At 39.2% G+C, this 19,083-nt stretch overlaps 1 protein-coding gene across 1 annotated transcript; it reads left to right on the plus strand.

Annotated features, from left to right (window-relative positions):
* Positions 1–71: 71 nt before the first annotated feature.
* tigar (TP53 induced glycolysis regulatory phosphatase) lies at positions 72–18,546 on the plus strand. Its single transcript, XM_003221384.3, has 6 exons — positions 72–326; positions 2,421–2,458; positions 5,560–5,681; positions 11,800–11,877; positions 12,523–12,633; positions 14,764–18,546. Exons 1-6 carry the CDS (start codon positions 268–270, stop codon positions 15,205–15,207), a joined length of 852 nt encoding a protein of 283 aa, XP_003221432.2. The 5' UTR covers positions 72–267; the 3' UTR covers positions 15,208–18,546.
* The last annotated feature ends 537 nt before the right edge of the window (positions 18,547–19,083 follow it).

A 19,083-nucleotide genomic window follows, 5' to 3' on the forward strand; every position in this document is an offset into this window, starting at 1 on the left:
GGGCAAAAAAAAAAAGGACCCATTTGTTCAGGAAACAATATGGGGGAGGAAAGGAAAGGGGTCGGCCTCCGTTTGTATGTTGCGCGCGAGTGTGAGGGAACGTCCACGTCATCTTCCCCCTGATGGCAACCACAGGGTTTCCTTCAGGGGGTGACGTCACCACTGGCTGCCTCTGAGAACGACCCGCAGCGCGCGACGCCCGCGAGGCGAAAGGAAGGAAGGGGGCGGGGCAGACGCAGAGGGGCGGGGTTCCGGAGCGGTTCCTTGATGCCGGGATGCGAGCAAGGCCTGGCCATGGTCGTCTTCGGGTTAACGGTCGTGCGACAGTGAGTATGCCTGCTTCCCGCCACCTTTGCCTCCCTGGCTTCCCATCCGAAAGCGATAATGCCGGGACCCATTCCTGTGGTTTCTGTGCTGGCCAAAGCGGAAATCCGGCCTTTCTAAACGGCTGCGGGAAAGGAGGCTTTGCACCTTGCGCGGGGGAACAGGATCCACTCCTTGGGCTGCCCTTGGGGCGTCCTTTGCACACGCTAACCATTATCGCACGGCACATTGAATCATACAGTTGGAAGAGACCTCGTGGGCCATCCAGGCCAACCCCCTGCCAAAAAGCAGGAAAATCGCATTCTTTACAGAATTGGCGTCCACTCTAAATCCTGTGGCTGCTTCCTGCAGAAAGCCGGGGTTTGTATGTACAGCCTCAGCTGGAGGCCCCTCCCCGCAATAACATGCTATGCTAGTCTATATATATAAAAGGGTAATGAAATTTCGACCTAGGACAAAACAACAAAACTACACATCCCAGAAACCCTAAACTTGGCAGCACAACCCCTCATCCATGCCTCTACGTTCATACAACAAAAAGAAAAGAAAAATAAAGTCCTAATTAGAGGGAGAGGAATAATTGTTTTTATCCAATTGCTGCCAGTTAGAACGCTAAGCTCCGCCCACTTGGTCTCCTAGCAACCCACTCAGCCCAGGGGACAGGCAGAGTTAGGCCTCACTTAGGCCTCTTCCACACTGCCTATAAAATATAGATTATCTGATTTTAACTGGATTATATGGCAGTGTAGACTCAAGGCCCTTCCAAACAGCTATATAACCCATTTATAATGGACTTAATGTCAGGGGAAAAACTTTACCCTTTACCTTAACTACCACCAATTCCTCAATACTTTATTTCCCATACCACCATAATTCGCCACAGCACCACGTGGCCGGGCACAGCTAGTTTTATGTATGTGTGTATATACACACACACACACACACACATATATGTGTAGGTGTTTATATATATATATACAGTAGAGTTTCACTTATCCAAGCTAAACGGGCCAGCAGAAGCATGGATAAGCGAATATCTTGGATAATGAGGGATTAAGGAAAAGCCTATTAAACATCAAATTAGTTTATGATTTTACAAATTAAGCACCAAAACTTCATGTTATACAACAAATTTGACAGAAAAAGTAGTTCAATACGCAGTAATGCTATGTTGTAATTACTGTATTTATGAATTTAGCACCAAAATATCACGATATATATATGGCTTGGATTATCCAGAGGCTTGGATAAGCGAGACTTTACTATATATATATATATATATATATATATATATATATATATATATATACACATACATACAGATACACACACACACACAATATTATTTACAATAATATATAATTATAACATATTCTATATACATATAATATTCATAATATTATATTGTAATACGATATAATACTAATAATACAATATAACAATATTAATTATATATTATATTTCACATGTAATATTACTAATAATATTATAATATATTGATACAGTACAATTTATTACCAGTATTGTACTATGCTAATATAATATTGTATGTAAATTTAATTTGTAAGCCGCTCTGAGTCCCCTTTCGGGGTGAGAAGGGCGGCAAATAATGTAGCAAATAAATAAATATGTGTTGTAGAAGGCTTTTGTGGCCGGAATCACTGGGTTGCCCTGAGTTTTCCGGGCAGTATGGCAGTGTTCCAGAAGCATTCTCTCCTGACGTTTCTGCCACATTTATGGCAGGCATCTTCTGAGGTTGTGAGGTCTGTTGGAAGCTAGGCAAGTGGACTTTATCTATCTGTGGAATGTCCAGGGTGGGCGAAAGAACCGTTGTCTGTTGGAGGCAAGGTGGATCTTAGAGGGAAGATACAATTGCAAAGATAAACAGGACCCGAACTATTTAGGTACAGTGCTGCTTATCAATCTCTCAGTCTCCCTCACTTCTTTCCCCCAGCCATAACATGCCAGGAGACTACATAGTACAGGACTGCATTGCTGGGCTGTCATATGCTGTTCTTAATAAGTAAAGGTTTTCCTCTGAAGCTTTTTTATACATACTTGTACATACTTGTGACATTGTGTTCTGTTTCTTTCAGTGGGGAAACAAGGTATAACAAAGAGAAGATATTGCAAGGTTTGTGTCTTATGTTAAAACTCTTAAGAATAGTATTAAGTTGCAGCCACGTTTAGGTGTATATCATCCCAGGGTTAATTTAACGTGGAAATATTGTTGGCCTGATTTTGTCAAATTGTTTAAGATGCTAGCATGGAAGAAATAGTCAACAGGGAAAAAGCAGCCTTCATCTCTCACAATTGCTTCTGCATATCTATGGAGAAAGTGCAACTGTTAACATAACAGGCTGTTATGCTAGTGTATCGCTTATATAGGGCCCAGTTCTTGCCTCAGCCTAATTCACATACTACAGTAGAGTCTCACTTATCCAACACTTGCTTATCCAACGTTCTGGATTATCCAATGCATTTTTGTAGTCGATGTTTTCAATAAATCGTGATATTTTAGTGCTAAATTCGTAAATACAGTAATTACTACATAGCATTATTTTGTATTGAACTACTTTTTCTGTCAAATTTGTTGTATAACATGATGTTTTGGTGCTTAACTTGTAAAATCATAACCTAATTTGATGTTTAATAGGCTTCTCCTTAATCCCTCCTTATTATCCAACATATTTGCTTATCCAACGTTCTGCCGGCCCATTTATGTTGGATAAGTGAGACTCTACTGTACCTTCTTTTTCTCTGAGTGTAGACAGTCACATCTACCGTAGAGTTCCAGTTAACCGACTTCCGTTTATCCGACCTACCGTATTATCCAACGTTCCAGTCCCTTTGGAGGCACCCCGTGCATGTTGCTTAGCAGCAACGCGCACGGGGCTCCCCTAAACTGAGTGCTTGCCATTGGGACAAGCCTTGTCCCTCCGGCGAGCACTCGCCCCCTTGGGAGGCACCCCATGCACATTGCTAGGCAGCAACACACACGGGGCGCTTCCCTAAGCCGAGTGCTCAGCTCAGGGACGAGCCCCGTCCCTCCGGCAAGTACTTGCCACTATGGAAGCACCCCATGCGCGTCGCTAGGGAGCAACGCGCACGGGGCGCTTCCCTAAACCAGCTTGCCGGGAGGGATAATAGGGCCTCCCTATTATCCGTCAGTTCCGGTTATTCGACATTCAGCCTGCCCTTTTATGTTGAATAACCAGAACTCTATTGTCGTTGGCAATGATTTCCCTAGACTACACATTCTGTACCTGGGTATTGCTCAAGTGAAGCTTTTACATCATAACTTCAGAATGGCTGTTTGCTCAAACAAAGGGATTTTCAACTAGAACAGTCACTGAGTGTGTGACATCTCTTGAATACAGTAAAAGAAGATGCACAGGTGAAACAGGTGTTAAGGAATCCAGGCAGAACAGAACAGGCCTTCAAAATAAGTACAGTAGAGTCTCACTTATCCAACATAAACGGGCCAGCAGAACGTTGGATAAACGAATATGTTGGATAATGAGGGATTAAAGAAAAGCCCATTAAACATCAAATTAGGTTATGATTTTACAAATTAAGCACCAAAACATCATGTTATACAACAAGTTTGACAGAAAAAGTAGTTCAATACATAGTACTGCTATGTAGCAATTACTGTATTTACGAATTTAGCACCAAAATATCATGATGTATTGAAAACATTGACTACAAAAATGCGTTGGATAATCCAGAACGTTGGATAAGCGAGTACAGAGACTCTACTGTACTATATTCTGAGCTAGAGTTGCCAGAGATGCACAGATTATTCCTATGTATTCTGTTTATTTTTCTATGTACATGACAAATGGTTAACTATAGGCGTTGGGTTCCTTTTAGATTGCAGTTCCAGTAGCTGTAGCCAGTGTTGAAGGGCAAAGAGAGTTTCAATCTGACAGCTTCTGAATGTACTTTTATTGTACTACTGGATTATGACCTGTTAGGATCATAACCTATTGGAGATTATGACCCGCTAGGATCATAACGAATTGGGTCGCAGAGTTTCAGGAATGTTCCTTTAGTTTATTGGGTAATGGAAGATCACTGGGCATGTGAATATCTTGTTTCTATTTGATGCTCTCAACAGACAAAGATTCAAGTAGACTTCTGTAAAATAACATGCCTGTATTACTCACAACTTCATGTACAGTAGAGTCTCATTTATCCAACATAAACGGGCCGGCAGAACGTTGGATAAGCGAATATGTTGGATAATAAGGAGTGATTAAGGAAAAGCCTATTAAACATCAAATTAGGTTATGATTTTACAAATTAAGCACCAAAACATCATGTTATACAACAAGTTTGACAGAAAAAGTAGTTCAATACACAGTAATGCTATGTAGTAATTACTGTATTTACGAATTTAGCACCAAATTATCATGCTGTATTGAAATCATTGACTACAAAAATGCGTTGGATAATCCAGAACGTTGGATAAGCGAGTGTTGGATAAGTGAGACTCTACTGTATTTAAATGTACAGGTACATTTCTTGTCAGGTTAAGCTTTAAAGGGTTTCAGTTTAATCTTTTAACTTACAGACTTTAACAATCTCTTTAAAGCTATATTGCTCTGTATATTGCTCTTTTATAACAGTCTACTTCCAAGGAACTCAGTCCTCAACTGACTTATCTAACTTCTAACACTGACTTCTGTACTCAAACAGACTCGTCTCAACTGTCATTTCTAACTATCATCCCTTTGAAGTGCATTCTAAATAGTCACAACCAGTCACATGGTCCTCAGCCCCTCCCACTGCCTGAAGTACATAGAGCTAAGAAAACTGCAAACAAAAGAAAACATACACTTTAGGGAATAAACGACACATTATAAACAGGCAAAACATTGGATAGAGGAGGTTTGAGAAGGTTGCTATATCTAACAACTTTGGCCCATTTTCAGTGTACATGGTATTTTGCAGAATATGCAAAACATAGATAAGTGCTTATCTTGAGATGTTTGAAGTCAGCTTTGAGGCAAGATGGGTGATGAGAAGAAGTAGGAAGGGAAAGGTAAGGGTACCAACAAGAAAGATAGCAAATTAGTTACTCCTGAAATGAGGCTCAAGTCTTTTACAGCTATTACACATAAATAGGGCCTTTGCAATTTTAATGGAGTGATCTGACCTTTATATCTTTATTAGTAGCTACTACTAATATACTCATGCATAATAATGTGATCGTAAATTTTTTTGCAGGGCAAGGTGTAAATGAGCCCCTTTCTGAGACTGGCTTCAGCCAAGCCAGTGCTGCTGGCATATATCTCAGTAATACTAGATTCACCCATGTCTTCTCTAGTGACTTGCTTCGGGCAAAGCAGGTGAGTGTTTTATATAATGTCAGTTAAAACTATGTAATGTACATTTTGGGGATTGGTTTTTATAATTCATATTTGTGGTGCTGCAGGGACTGTCTGTATAGGAAAAGAGATTCTAGTTAATATTTCATAGATTAGGATCAAAATTACAATGGATTAAAGAGCAGGGCCAAAACTAATAAAATTGATTTCAGCAGGGAGAAATGTACGATACTACACTTAGGCAATAAAAATGCACAGATATAGGATTGGAAACACCTGGGTTGAAAACACTACCTTTGACCATAATCGTGGAGTCTTAATAAACTACATGTGGAACATGAGTTAATAGTGTGATGTTGAAAAGGTCAGTGTGATTCTAGGCTGCAGTAATTGGTTTATAGTGTCTAGATTGTGGGAAGTAATAATCCTACTCTCCTGCTTTGGTCAGACATTGGCAAGGTGGAATGTGTCCAGAAAAGAGTGACCAAAATGGTTAAAGGTTTGAAAGCCAAGGCCCTAGGAAAGGGGGCTGAGTGAGCTGGGTATGTTTAGCTTTAAAAAAGAGGGCTGATAGGGGACATGATAGCCATGTTTAAATATTTGAAAGGATGTCACATTGAGGAGAAGGCAGACATGTTTTTTACTGCTCTAAAGCAGAGGTCCCCAAACTATGGCCCGCGGGCCACATGCGGCCCATTGGAGACATTTATCTGGTCCCCACAGCTTTACCACCTTTCCTGCCTTGTCCCGCTCCCTGCACAAAACTTGGAGCCTTGCCTTTCTGCCTTTCCCACCACTTTTCTGCTGCAGGAGCCTTTGAGCCTCTCCTGGTTTCTCCCTCTCCCTGCACAAGGCTTGGAGCCTTGCCTTTCCCGCCACTTTTCTGCTATACGAGCCTTTGAGCCTCTCCTGGCTTCTACCTCTCCCTGCATAAGTCTTGGAGGAGCCTTGCCTTTCCACCTTTACCGTCACTTAAAAAAGATATTTTAATTATTATTAAGGGGTGTTTTCATGCTCGGGGTTTAGCAATACACTGTTTGGCAATATGCTCCGGATTTCTCCCAAGGCTCGAGCCCTTAGCGGAGGGAAAGAGTCTTTCCCTCCACTAAGGGCTCGAGCCTTGGGATAAATCCGGGAGCATATTGCTAATCGGCTTATTATGGTATTTTAATTATTTTAATTATTATTGTTGTTATTATTATTATTGGGTGGTTATCTGTCAGGGGTTCTTTGATTACGTTTTGGTACCCAAAAGCTGAAGAGGATTGGACTAGATGGCCCAAGAGGTCTCTCCCAACCCTCTATTATTATTATTATTGTTGTTGTTGTTGTTGTTGTTGTTGTTGTTGTTGTCATTATTATTATTAGTATTAGTATTATTAACAGTGAGGCTATATTTGTTCCTGTTTTGTTTTTTTGTTTTACTTCGAAATAAGATATGTGTAATATGCATAGGAAGTTGTTTATAGTTGTTTTTTTTAACTATAGTCCAACCCTCCAACGATCTGAGGGACAGTGAACTGGCCCCCTGTTTAAAAAGTTTGGGGACCCCTGCTCTAGAGACTAGAACAGAGAGCAATAGATTCACACTGCAGGAAGAACTGCTTGATAGTGGAATATGTTGCCACAGTGTGGTGGAGTCTTCTTTTCTGGAGTTTTGAAGCAGAGGCTGGATGGCCATCTATCAAGAGTGCTTGGGTTGGGTGTTCTTGCATGGCAGGCAGTTGGACTAGATGGCCCTTTTGGTCTCTTCCGTCTCTGATTCTTCTTGTTCCTTTTCCTCTGATGCAGACAATTAGCTGCATTGCTGACTTCTTCAAGGAAACAAAACATGGCAGCTTGAACTAAGGAACTGTAGGATTTCTTGATTCTTAAATAATATCTCATAGGAAGAAATATCAGCAGTGTTGATGAGTGGTGGGAATAGGCATCACTATAAAATGATACTTCTTGGAGAGGGTGTCTGTTTTGAGGTCTAGCATCACTGATTTTGTAGTAATGCCTATTCCCACCTGGAGATAAGCAGGGAAGACCATGGAACTTTAACCTAATTGGCAATGACTGCACCTAAGCCACTATTTGAGTTGTCTCGAGTGGTCAAGGTGTTTTATACTCTGCCAAACCAGAAGGGAATGCAGACTACTCTGCCTGCTATGAGAAATTTGCACAACATTTTGCAAATCTTCCAGAAGACTGTATTTTCTTTCTGAGCCTGCCCAAATGTTGAGATCCTGAGTGAGGGTGTTATTTCTTTCTACCAGCACATTTGGTAAAGACATATAAAAGGGCCTTCTTGATGGCTTCTTCCGGGCTGTGGAACTCTTTTTCTACACTGGTTAAAAAAAAAAACCTCAGACTCACCCCAAATGGACAGCTGGCTGTCCCCACAACGCACAGTGACATCCAGTGAGTATTGTAGGGTTTGGGTTTTTTGTTGTGGCAAAATCAGGAGACACCTGACTGGAAACACCTGAATATTCTGGGGCTTCATGGCAATCTGGAAAGTGGAATCGGGTCCAATTTGGACTGATCCACTGTCCAGGGTGGACACTGGCACCATCACCCTTTTCCTGTGTTGAGTGCAGAAAAAGAGGATGGATTGTGTTTGTGCCACTGCTCCTAGCCAGCCATGGAGCTCTTTACAATCTCCTGTCTGTTGTGAGCACCTCTCAAGTCAGAACAGCCTGACCGTGTGACCAACAAGTAGGGGTTGATTCCCAAGATGCACGTACCCCTCAAACCAAATGAAAGCCATGACAAAGTATTTTTTTATACAAGGAAATCTCAGAGGCAGTTTTGAAAATATCTTCTTCTGAAATACAGTCCACAGCGCCTGGAATTAAAGTATTAATCAGGGCTTATCCTACTTACTTAGCATCCAAGATCAGATCAGACCTGGTACCTTTAGTACAGTGGTTCCCAACCTTTTTTTTACCAGGGACCATTCTCCAACGTTAGTACCAAAAGGGTTACGAATCTATTTTTGGTCAACTTTGAGTTCAGTTTGGTTATTTGGGGTGCTGATTCAGAAAATTGCACCATGCTTTAGTGGATTTCATATTAAAAACATCTAAAATACATTTTCAGTCCTCCAGAATGCAGAAGAGCATCAATGTCTTATCAAGAATCTGATAAATCTATTTTATTATATTTAATACATAGAAACAAGACAAATAACAACAAAACAAACTGCCAAAAACAACAAAGCAAAAGCAAATTTACCCCATTATCATGACCCCAAAAAAGTTTAAAATCCTATTCTCCAAATCACTGACAGAAATGTAAATGTATCATTCACTTCCTCATTACTATCTAACTTCTAAACTTCTAAACATCTAAACATTCATACAAAAACACTTCAATATTCAAAACCTGCAAGTGTTATCTTCTATTCCTTCTTTATAAAAGACTAACATATATACCTATATATGCTGCTTTATTTTCTTCCCTTCTCCATTTACCTCATACAACTTTTCACTTCCTTCCTTCCCTTGTTTTTCTGCATATATCTACCACAAGCCTACACGATCCCTTCGCTCATCAGGGGAAGCTCTCCTGTCCCCACTCCCGATATCCCAGACCCGCCTTGTGGGAACAAGGGAGAGGGCCTTTTCTGCTGTGGCCCCCCGATTGTGGAATTCTCTGCCCGCGGAGATTAAGCAAGCCCCCACACTAGCAGCCTTCAAGAAAGACTTGAAAACATGGCTCTTTCGCTGCGCTTTTGGAAACTAACCATTTTATATTTCTTTTCCGTTGCTCCCCCTAATATCTAACCTCCAGAATACCCCACTCCCTTATGACCCTGTTCGCTGTGGTTTTTATTTTTATGTCTTTCTCACCCCGAGTTTTAACTGAATGTTCATGTGGTCTGCCCTTGTTTTTATTGTCTCCTTGTTTTATTTTGTAATGGATATTATTTACTGTATTGTTTACTGTATTGTGGTGTGCTGTTCTTTTATATGCTGTTTACATTGTATTGTTTTGGGCGTGGCCCCATGTAAGCCGCCCCGAGTCCCCATTGGGGAGATGGTGGCGGGGTATAAATAAAGTTTTATTATTATTATTATTATTATATATCTTCCCTCTCTTCTTTCTTTCCTTTTTCTTCCATTCTTTTTCTTTCTTCCCTTCCTTTCTCTTCCCTTCTCTTTCTTTCCTTCCGTCCACTCATTCCTTTCCCTTCCTTCCTTTCTTTTCTTCCTTCCTTTTTCTCTTTCCTTCCTTCCTCCCTTCCCCTTATACACATATCACCTAACAACTCAATCCACATTGTTTATTTTCTTTCCCTTAGCTCTGAGCCCAAAATGTTCAAACCCCTCAAAATTTTAAGCTCAATCCCCTCATTTTTAAAAAAGTTGGATAATGAAGAGAATATGTGCCAAGTGTGGTCCAGATCCATCAAACCATGTAGGAGCTTTCATGGTACAAACCAACCAATAAACATAAATGTATTCATCCTTTGACTTTTAGATAGATAGATAGATAGATAGATAGATAGATAGATAGATAGATACTGTTTAAGAAATGCCCAAAGTAATATTTCTAAGCAAAGTGGATAAACTCAGAATCACTTGAATTCTTTTTGTTAAAATCATGGCAAAGATTTTATAATAATTATTCAGTAATAAAATAGGTCTATCGTTACTCTGAGGCCATCTCCACAGGCCATAAAATCCGAGTCAGGCCTGGATGTCCACATGACATTCAGGAACATTTGGCCTGTTACATGGGGTAAAACTACCCTGTTTCCCCGAAAATAAGACATCCCCGAAAATAAGACATCCCCGAAAAATAAGACCTAGTAGAAGTTTTGCTGAATTGCTAAATATAAGGCCTCCCCCGAAAGTGAGACCTAGCAAAGTTTTTGTTTGGAAGCATGCCCAGTGCCTGCCAAACAGAACACCAGAGCATGCAGGATTGCTAAATGTACATACCAGTTGTACATGGAAATAATGGTAGTAATAAGAAATTCTTGATAGGATTCACAGTTTGTCTGGTTATGATGGTTTGTGATGACAACTACTGTACTGTATATAATAAATGTTCATTTTTTTGTTCAACAAAAAATGTGAATTCTTCTTCATGGAAAAATAAGACATCCCCTGAAAATAAGACCTAACACTTCTTTGGGAGCAAAAATTAATATAAGACACTGTCTTATTTTCGGGGAAACACGGTAGTTCATTCAGTCTCCTTTCCACAGGTCATGTAGCTGTGCATTAGCAAAGGTAGCCAGTGCTAGCCAGGAACTCTCTGACACTCCACGATCGCTTTCCTGGCACCAAACAATAAAAAGATTTGGCCCCACTGAATGGCCAGGACTCCACTCCCACTGCAGTTGTGAATCAAAGCATGTAAAGACCTCTAAGATTCAGGTCTAGTCTGAAACAGCAGTATTCCGACTCAGCTCCATATTTGTGTGTCTGTGTAGCTAGGCTCTTGGTCTCATTCTGGTTAACTTTAAGGTTAATAATAATAATAATAATAATAATAATAATAATAATAATCTTTATTTATATACCGCCCTATCTCCCGGATGGGACTCAGGGCGGTTTACAGTCATAAAAGCAACACAACATTACATAACGACATAACACACATTATTAAACAAGGTAAAATAGTACAATTATAACGATAAATCACACTTACATGACCAGATCAAGGGGACGGGAACCATAAACCCAATATATTAAAATGTATCATTTTAGGATAGGGAAATCTTGTGCAATGTATTCAGGCTCAGAAATCGGCAGTAGTCCAATATTTTTTCACCATTCTTCCACAGGTATTCATTTATTCAAACCCTGTTGTTGTATCTCTGTTGCCCCAAAAAGTTAATCGAACTGAAAAATGCTGTTAGAGAAATGAGTAGCTACAACCCCCCTCCCCTGCTTTTCTTTGGAAGTTATATTTATCAATTTAATAACTATTAATTATAGAACAGAAGGAGAGGGAAACAACATTTAAAAAAATAAGTTGTTGATTTTTTTTTCCTGTGCCCCAACAACTACACAAAGAAAATCCAGATAATTAAAGATTTACAGTTAACTTTACAGTTAAAAAATATTTTGCAGAATCAATTGTGTTTTGTAATATATGGGGCATTTAAAAACATGGATTTTTGCACTTAATATTTCAGACCACAGACTCAATTCTTGCAAAGAGTCAGTTCTGCAAAGACATATCTGTAAACTACGATGCAAGACTTCGGGAACGTGTAAGTTACAAAAATAATTTTCATAGCCACCTTTATTTTAACAAAATTGTGAAAGCCAATAAACGAAGTCTTGTGCCCTCCTGAAAACTGGTGCTTGTGCCATCATTTCCTATAAGGACCAAGATTGACTGAGAGAACTGTTGAAGCACCCTTTCCCCCGGTTTCCCTGGGGCTAAGTGGGATTTCTATGCTGTTAAGAAAGACCTGGCCACAAAGGAACTCTATTCTTTATTGTGTTAGCATTTTAAAATACTGTGCTTTTGCAGGAAAATGATATCTAAATGGGGTGTTGTGTTGTTCCTGGGCTGTATGGCCATGTACTAGAAGCATTTTCTCTTGATGTTTTGCCTCCGTCTGTGGCTGGCATCTTCAGAGTAACTTGGGTCCTGCATAAGAAGGAAGGTGGAATATAAATCAAATAAATAAATAATAACAGCTTAACATTGTAAAGCAGAATTGACAATAATTTTAGTTTCAAACTAAGAGTCTCCTTCTCTAGAGGTTTTTAAATAGAGGCTGGATCATATGTTGGGGCTGCTTTGGTTGTGTTCCTGCTTGGCAGGGAATTGGACTGAATGGCCCTTCCAACTTTAGGATTCTATGATTCTACATCAGTGTCAGCCATTCTACTTCTACTTTTAACAGAAATATGGAGTGGCAGAAGGAAAACCTTTAAGTAATCTCAAGGCTATGGCAAAAGGTGCTGGGGAGCAATGCCCATCTTACACCCCTCCTGGAGGAGAAACACTAGATGAGGTTAGTATTTGTTTTCCTACTCATTTGTTGTCCTTTCATATTTGACTGCATAAACAACATGTATTTTATGTTACATGAGAGCTTGTAATTTATCTGCTAACTATAGCATGTTTTTTTGTATTTGTTGATGAAGCCTCTGGCATTGATTAGTTGAACTGGACTGGTGCTGTAGAGCACAAGTGCCAAATGCAAGGCCCATGGGCCAAATCCGTCTCACGTCGTTTTTATGTGGCCCACAAGGCTTTCAATGCCAGGGCGATGTTGTTACACTTATACAGTCTTACAATTATAATTGTCTCTTTGAAGGCAACTGTGAGGCTGATAAAATGAGTTGGAGTGCTGTAGAGTGAAGGATATACCACAATATATATTTATTATTTAAAACTTTTATATATCGCCCTTTTCACCACAAAAGGGACTCAGGGCGGAGCACAGCATATATACGGCAAGCATTCCAAACCGGGACATAAAATAATTCTAAATACACGCAAACAATAAAATCAGTTATATCTACTTTAAAATCAGCTATTTAAACTAACTCAGGACACCATATTGGCTCTGGTCAGTGGAGTAGGTTTCCTATTGCCTTATTGCACTGCCCCAAAGGCTTGGTCCCATAGTCAGGTCTTTACCATCTTTCTGAATGACAAGAAGGAGAGGGCTGATCTAATCTCCTCAGGGAGGGATTTCCATAGCTGGGGGGCAATCACTGAGAAGGCTATGTCTCTCGTCCCTGCCAAAAACGCCTGCGACGGTGGCAGGACCAAAAGCAGGGCTTCCCCAGAAGATCTTAGCCTTCGCCGTGGTTCATAAAAGGAGATGTATTCGGATTCAATAGTTGCTTGAATGACAATAACATAGGAGGAAAGAGTTAAGGGAGAAATATTGTTGTAGTTATTGTCCTTTCTTCCTTTTAAACTGATAATTTTTGATCCATCTGTTGCACTATATCTTCTGTCTTTTTCTCTTGTTCTTTGTAATTTTTGTGAGTATTAAGATTTGTTTGGATTCTATTATTATGCGGGATCTGCTTAATTCTTATATAGACACTTGACTTGAAAACCATGTCAAAAAGGGATCTAGGAGTCTTAGTAGACTACATGCTGAACATGAGCCAGCAGTGTGATGGGGCAGCTAAAGTAGCCATAGCAATTTTAGGTTGCATCGTTAGGAGTACAATGTCGAGATCAAGGGAAGTGATAGTTCCACTCTGTTCTACTTCGGTGAGATCGCATCTGGAATATTTTTTCCAGTTTTGGGCACTGCAATTCAAGAAAGATAGTAAAAGCTAAAATGTGCCCAGAGAAGGGCAACAAAAATTATCTAATATTTGGAAACAAAGCCCTACAAGAAGTGGCTGAGGGAGCTGGGTATGTTTAGCTTGGAGAAAAGAAGGCTGAAAGGAGGCATGATAGATATGAAAATATGTCACATTAAGGAGGGGGCAAGTTAGTTTTTTGCTGTTCTGTAGACTAGGACATGGAGAAATGAATTCAAATTGCAGAGGAAAAGGTTCCAGCTAAACATTAGGAGAAACGTCTTGATGGTAAGAGCCAATTGTCAATGGAATATGCTGCCTCAGAGCATGGTTGAAGCTCCGCCCCATGTTCCTACAAGGTGGGGGATTGGGCTGTATGGCCTTCTTTGTCTCTTCCAACTGTACGATTCTAACTGATTTTATTATAAAAGATTTGTATTGAAACATATTCCAATGAAAATTATCAAGCAGGAAGGCATCGATTGATATACACATGGTATTTTGATTTGTAGAAGGCATGCAAATATTTCATAATGGCATTTTCCGTCTGCTGCTTTCGTTGTCCATATTGCATCATCATTGTGTGTAGCACTTGCAAAATAACTTAGGAATAAATGATCCTTCATTTCTCTTTAGCTCATAAAGGTAATGGAAGAGATGGGGAAGAGGCAGACAGGAACAAAAAGAAGCCAGAATAATAACTGCATGCATAATTCAAACAAATTTTATTTCACGAAGACATTAATTCAAATGTTCCAAGAAAATATAGGGTTGGAAGAGGAGGATTTTTGAAGAATGTTGGAAGGGAATTTTTGAGTTTATGAGGGAAAGAAGTTTTAAAATCTTTGTTTTGTCCTTTCCTCTAACTTTAGGTAAATGCTCGTTGCAAAGATTTTTTTGAATACCTTTGCCAACTTATTTCCCAAGAAAGATGTCTGGAAAAACAGTCCTCCCCAAGCACAGAAGGAACTGACACAGAAATAGAAGGAAGGTCTGCTACTTCATTAACAAGTTATGGCTGCAGGATGGAGTTTCATTCTGAATCTGATAGAGCAGACAAAGGAATGGATGCCAATGTACTGGTTGTGAGTCATGGTGCATACATGAGAAATTGGATTGGCTATTTTATTTCAAATTTAGAGTGCACTTTACCAAATACTGTGACAAAGACTGAACTGTCTTCTGTCAGTCCCAATACTGGAATTAGTCAGTTCATTATAAAATTTGAGATGAGAAAAATGTTCAGACCTCAAATTCATTGTATTTGTCTCAATAGAGGAGACCATTTAATGGGTTTAACACATGAAAATGTGTAGTTTAAAACATTAAAATGCAAAATGTATTTATGCTGTGTGTGAAAACATATTTTCTTTTAAATTATTGTAATATTTATACCTTACTTTGCTTAAGAGAATGTTTGCTTCAGGAGAAAGAAATTAAGTAAGTCTTCATTGTTTGAAAAATTGATTTCTATGTTGAAGGATGCTATACAAAACTGTCAGACTTAATTATTTTCCCACTGAAAGTACCACAGTATCAAATATTATCTTGGTGGGTAAAAAAAATTCCTGAGCATGCATGGTATCCTCGTTAAACTGGGAACATCAGTGTTCTCTAGTGTTAATAAGAAAATCATCAGTATGTATGTGTGTGAAAATTGATGTTGAACTCTTAAAAATAATGAAAGGTAGATAGTCTAACTGAACTATTACAGATACTATGTAAGTTGATTTATGGGTATGCTTGTCTAACTTTTTCAGTTGTGCAGCCAGTCCCACTTCTCACCTGAAGGTCACACTGTCAGTTCCTCCTCTTTGTATCTATCTTTGCTTCCAAGGGCCTCTCACTGCTGGACTGTTGCCAGGAAGGTCTGAGGAACCAGTATGAACAGATGCTGACAGGAAGGGCTCTGCATTTTGGGTACCCAATTAAAAGTGGTGAGCAAGATGATTACTTTTTATAGAATGACCTTAGTGTGATTCTGAAAGAATCTGAATGCAGTTGAAAGCAAGAGCATCATCAGTTTCAATTTTGAAGACAGAATAGGTAGAGCATTCCCAAGTGGTTGGTTGATTTTATTTACTTATTTATTGAAAGTATTTATGCCTTGCACTTCAGCCACAAAGACTCTCAGAATGGCTTACACATTGTTCATCAATGTTTATCAATATTTGGCTAATTCTGAGTAAATGTTGGGAGAGCAACAGCCTTGAATGAAGTACATTGCTGCTATTTGCATTATAGTAGAAATTCTTTATTTCTGTATTATCAAATATATGATTTTTTACTTCACATATGCAATACAATCTCAGGCTTAGTGACTTTATTTTAATATTTTATAAAACCTGTAAACCTTTCAATATTTGTCATTGTAAGAGAACAGAATATAAAATATTTAAATGGATTAACATGGGGGGAAAGGTTAAACAACCATCAGAATCGATGGATTTGGGGCACCATTAAGGTCATATAGATCATAGTGTTGAAAGATTAGTACAATGCTGCAACCTTAAAATAGATTTGGATAACCTGTTTACTTCAAGAACATTTGAAGTTACCCTGCCATTTATCTTAATCACTTTATCCCACAAGGGGATTTTAGCAATGTGGTACTAGTTCTCTGCTACCTCTGGATCTAGAGAGATCCTCATCGGAAGAAGGTACAATACAATCTTCTTCCGAGGGATCAGGCACCTCTCCTCTGACATAGTGAAGTCTTTACTGGTCTAGACCCAAAATCTGCTAAATTTTATCAGACAAGATGAACAGTAGTCATCTTGGCTGATAAAACATGGATTAATTCAAACACTTTGTCCAGTCCACATCAGTAGACTACAATACGTGAAACTGATCCTGTTATTTTTTGCTAGTAGTATGGTGTCATCTGCATATCTTAAATTGTTGAAGCTCCTTTTCCAGTTTTCATACTTCCTTTGTCCAAATTTAATCCAATTTTGTATATGACACCTTCAGCATACAAGCTAAACTGATAAGATGGTGAAATGCAGCCTTACCTGACCCCCCTCAACAATTGGAAACCACTCTGTTTCTCCATATTGTGTCCTAATGGAGGCCTCTTATCCTGAACACAGGTTATGCACAGGTAAATGAGTGGTTTACCCATTTCTTTAAGAACAGTCCATAGTTTTCCATGATCTATACCAGTGCTGTCTATGAGTCTGGGTACAAATCCACATAATAGCCTATAGTCCATATTTTAACAACTTGTCTTCAAGATTTCATACATCCACAGTTTTCTTCTGACCTAGCAAAAACTTTTTTTACATGGCCTATTTTTGAGAAACCCATTCTGGCACTTAGTAGGTAGGCACAGTTCTGTCGTTCCAATCCCAGCAACTGAGGAAAGGTCCTGCCACCATGCTAACTGCTTCCGCTGTGGCCTCTGAGGAAGACAACAGCAGCCAACTTCTGCTAATCTTAATCTGCTCCCACTACTATTCCCATATCTTTGTGTGTCATGTGTTTTTTTTATTGCAAACCTAAGGGCTTGAAAGTTTCAAATTAATAATTGTAAATTGATACACTAATGGCACTCAAATAAATAAGGACTTTTTCTTTGATTTGACCCATGTGTTTTAAAAGCAGTGCTTGAACAGTTTTAAACAGCTTTTCCAAAACTTTTGTCATCCTCCCGCCCAACACTCCTATCCAGAGCTTCAGAAACAGAGAAAATATCTCATTGGAGTATTTTCTCATTTGTTAGACTTGAATATTTTTTTATTTGCATGACATGCTCTGAATGTGATTGGTGTTTATTGATAAACACGAACACTCAGCAATAATGGCAGGTTCTATTTGTTGTGACATAAGTAGGGTTGGTATTTAGGATTCCGGATTTGGTATTGAGAGGAACCAAGATGTTTCTGTCCTAGTTCAAGATGATACAACAGTACCTCTCTCCTAATTGCATCGTACAAAACTACTCGCACTTTTCTGGCCCACTTCCTCTTTTACGAGCCAACCCAGGATTTTATCAAAGTATGTTTATTGTGTATTGGTATATGTGATTTTATCTGTTTATGATTTGTATTTACTGTTGAGTTTTATATTGTTTGTTGCCTGGGCTTGGCCCCATGTAGGCCGCCCTGAGTCCCCTTGGGGAGATGGGGCGGGGTATAAAAATAAAATTATTATTACTGTATTATTATTATTATTATTATTATTATTATTATTATTATTATTATTAAATCCATTTGCTTACTAAATCACTTCTTTTCCCTGTCCCATAACCTGTATGTTTTGTGGATTCAGCAACCAAACCAATTGTATGTGCTGGATGAAGAGCATATTCTAGGAGGGTAGATTCACACTGTGTCCGGAATGCCAGGATTTATTCCTGGTGTGCCCGCTCCAGTGTTTCGTGGTCAAGACAAGTGATGAGTGTAGGCTCAGTGGTTAATTTTATTGCTTTGTTGATCAAGAAAGGATGTCAGGGAGAGAAGAACCCTTCCCTTCATGGCTGTCAGTATTTCACGATCTTTCAAAAACAATGGATTTTGTTCTGATTGGCTCAAAGTTACAATTATTTTTCTTATTGGTTTGATGTACAATCATTGCGCTCATGTTTTGCAGCTATGATTGGTGGATTATGTATGGCGGGAACTTTAATAAAGTTTTACTGGAGAAATCCTGAATTCGTTGCTATGGTGGTGGTCTTTTGGGATGGGGGGCTTTCTGGACAAGGAAATAGATGTCAGCCTGTGACAATGGTGACAATAATTTCTGATAGGCTTACCTGGGTGAGATGGCCCTTATCTGGTGGGATTTCCTGTTTTTTTCCTAAATAGGACAATGGGGAGCTGGGCTGTGGTGATGGGTGGTGATGGGCTTTTGGATTCCCTGAATCGATTGCCGGTTGACCTTATGATCTGTGGTGCTCTGCCCAGGTGTTTGTCTGGAGACTGGCTGATTTTTTAAAAATTATATCAGAAACACTGTGGCATCAGCAATCTGAGCCCAGTTTTTGGTGTCTCCCAAGTTTTGCGTCTGGGCAAATAACAAAAAAAAAAACCACGACAAGTAAAGTGACATGATTTTTTTCCTGAGAAAATAAAATGTTTATTTTTTGCTTTTCTTGTCAAATGTAATAGGAAGGAAAATGTTTAATCATTATAAATATTCATAAATATTTTCGAAATGTGAAAATCATTGAAATAAATAAATAAATACAA

This window comes from Anolis carolinensis, chromosome 5 (genome assembly GCF_035594765.1).
Source record: "Anolis carolinensis isolate JA03-04 chromosome 5, rAnoCar3.1.pri, whole genome shotgun sequence".
NCBI lineage: Eukaryota > Metazoa > Chordata > Lepidosauria > Squamata > Dactyloidae > Anolis > Anolis carolinensis.

Coding starts and splice junctions, on each gene's coding strand:
- tigar (XM_003221384.3), top strand. CDS start 268: ATGCCGGGATGCGAGCAAGGCCTGGCCATGGTCGTCTTCGGGTTAACG. Junction 2,459..5,559: donor CAAAGAGAAGATATTGCAAG/GTTTGTGTCTTA, acceptor ATTTTTTTGCAG/GGCAAGGTGTAAATGAGCCC. Junction 11,878..12,522: donor ATGCAAGACTTCGGGAACGT/GTAAGTTACAAA, acceptor TACTTTTAACAG/AAATATGGAGTGGCAGAAGG.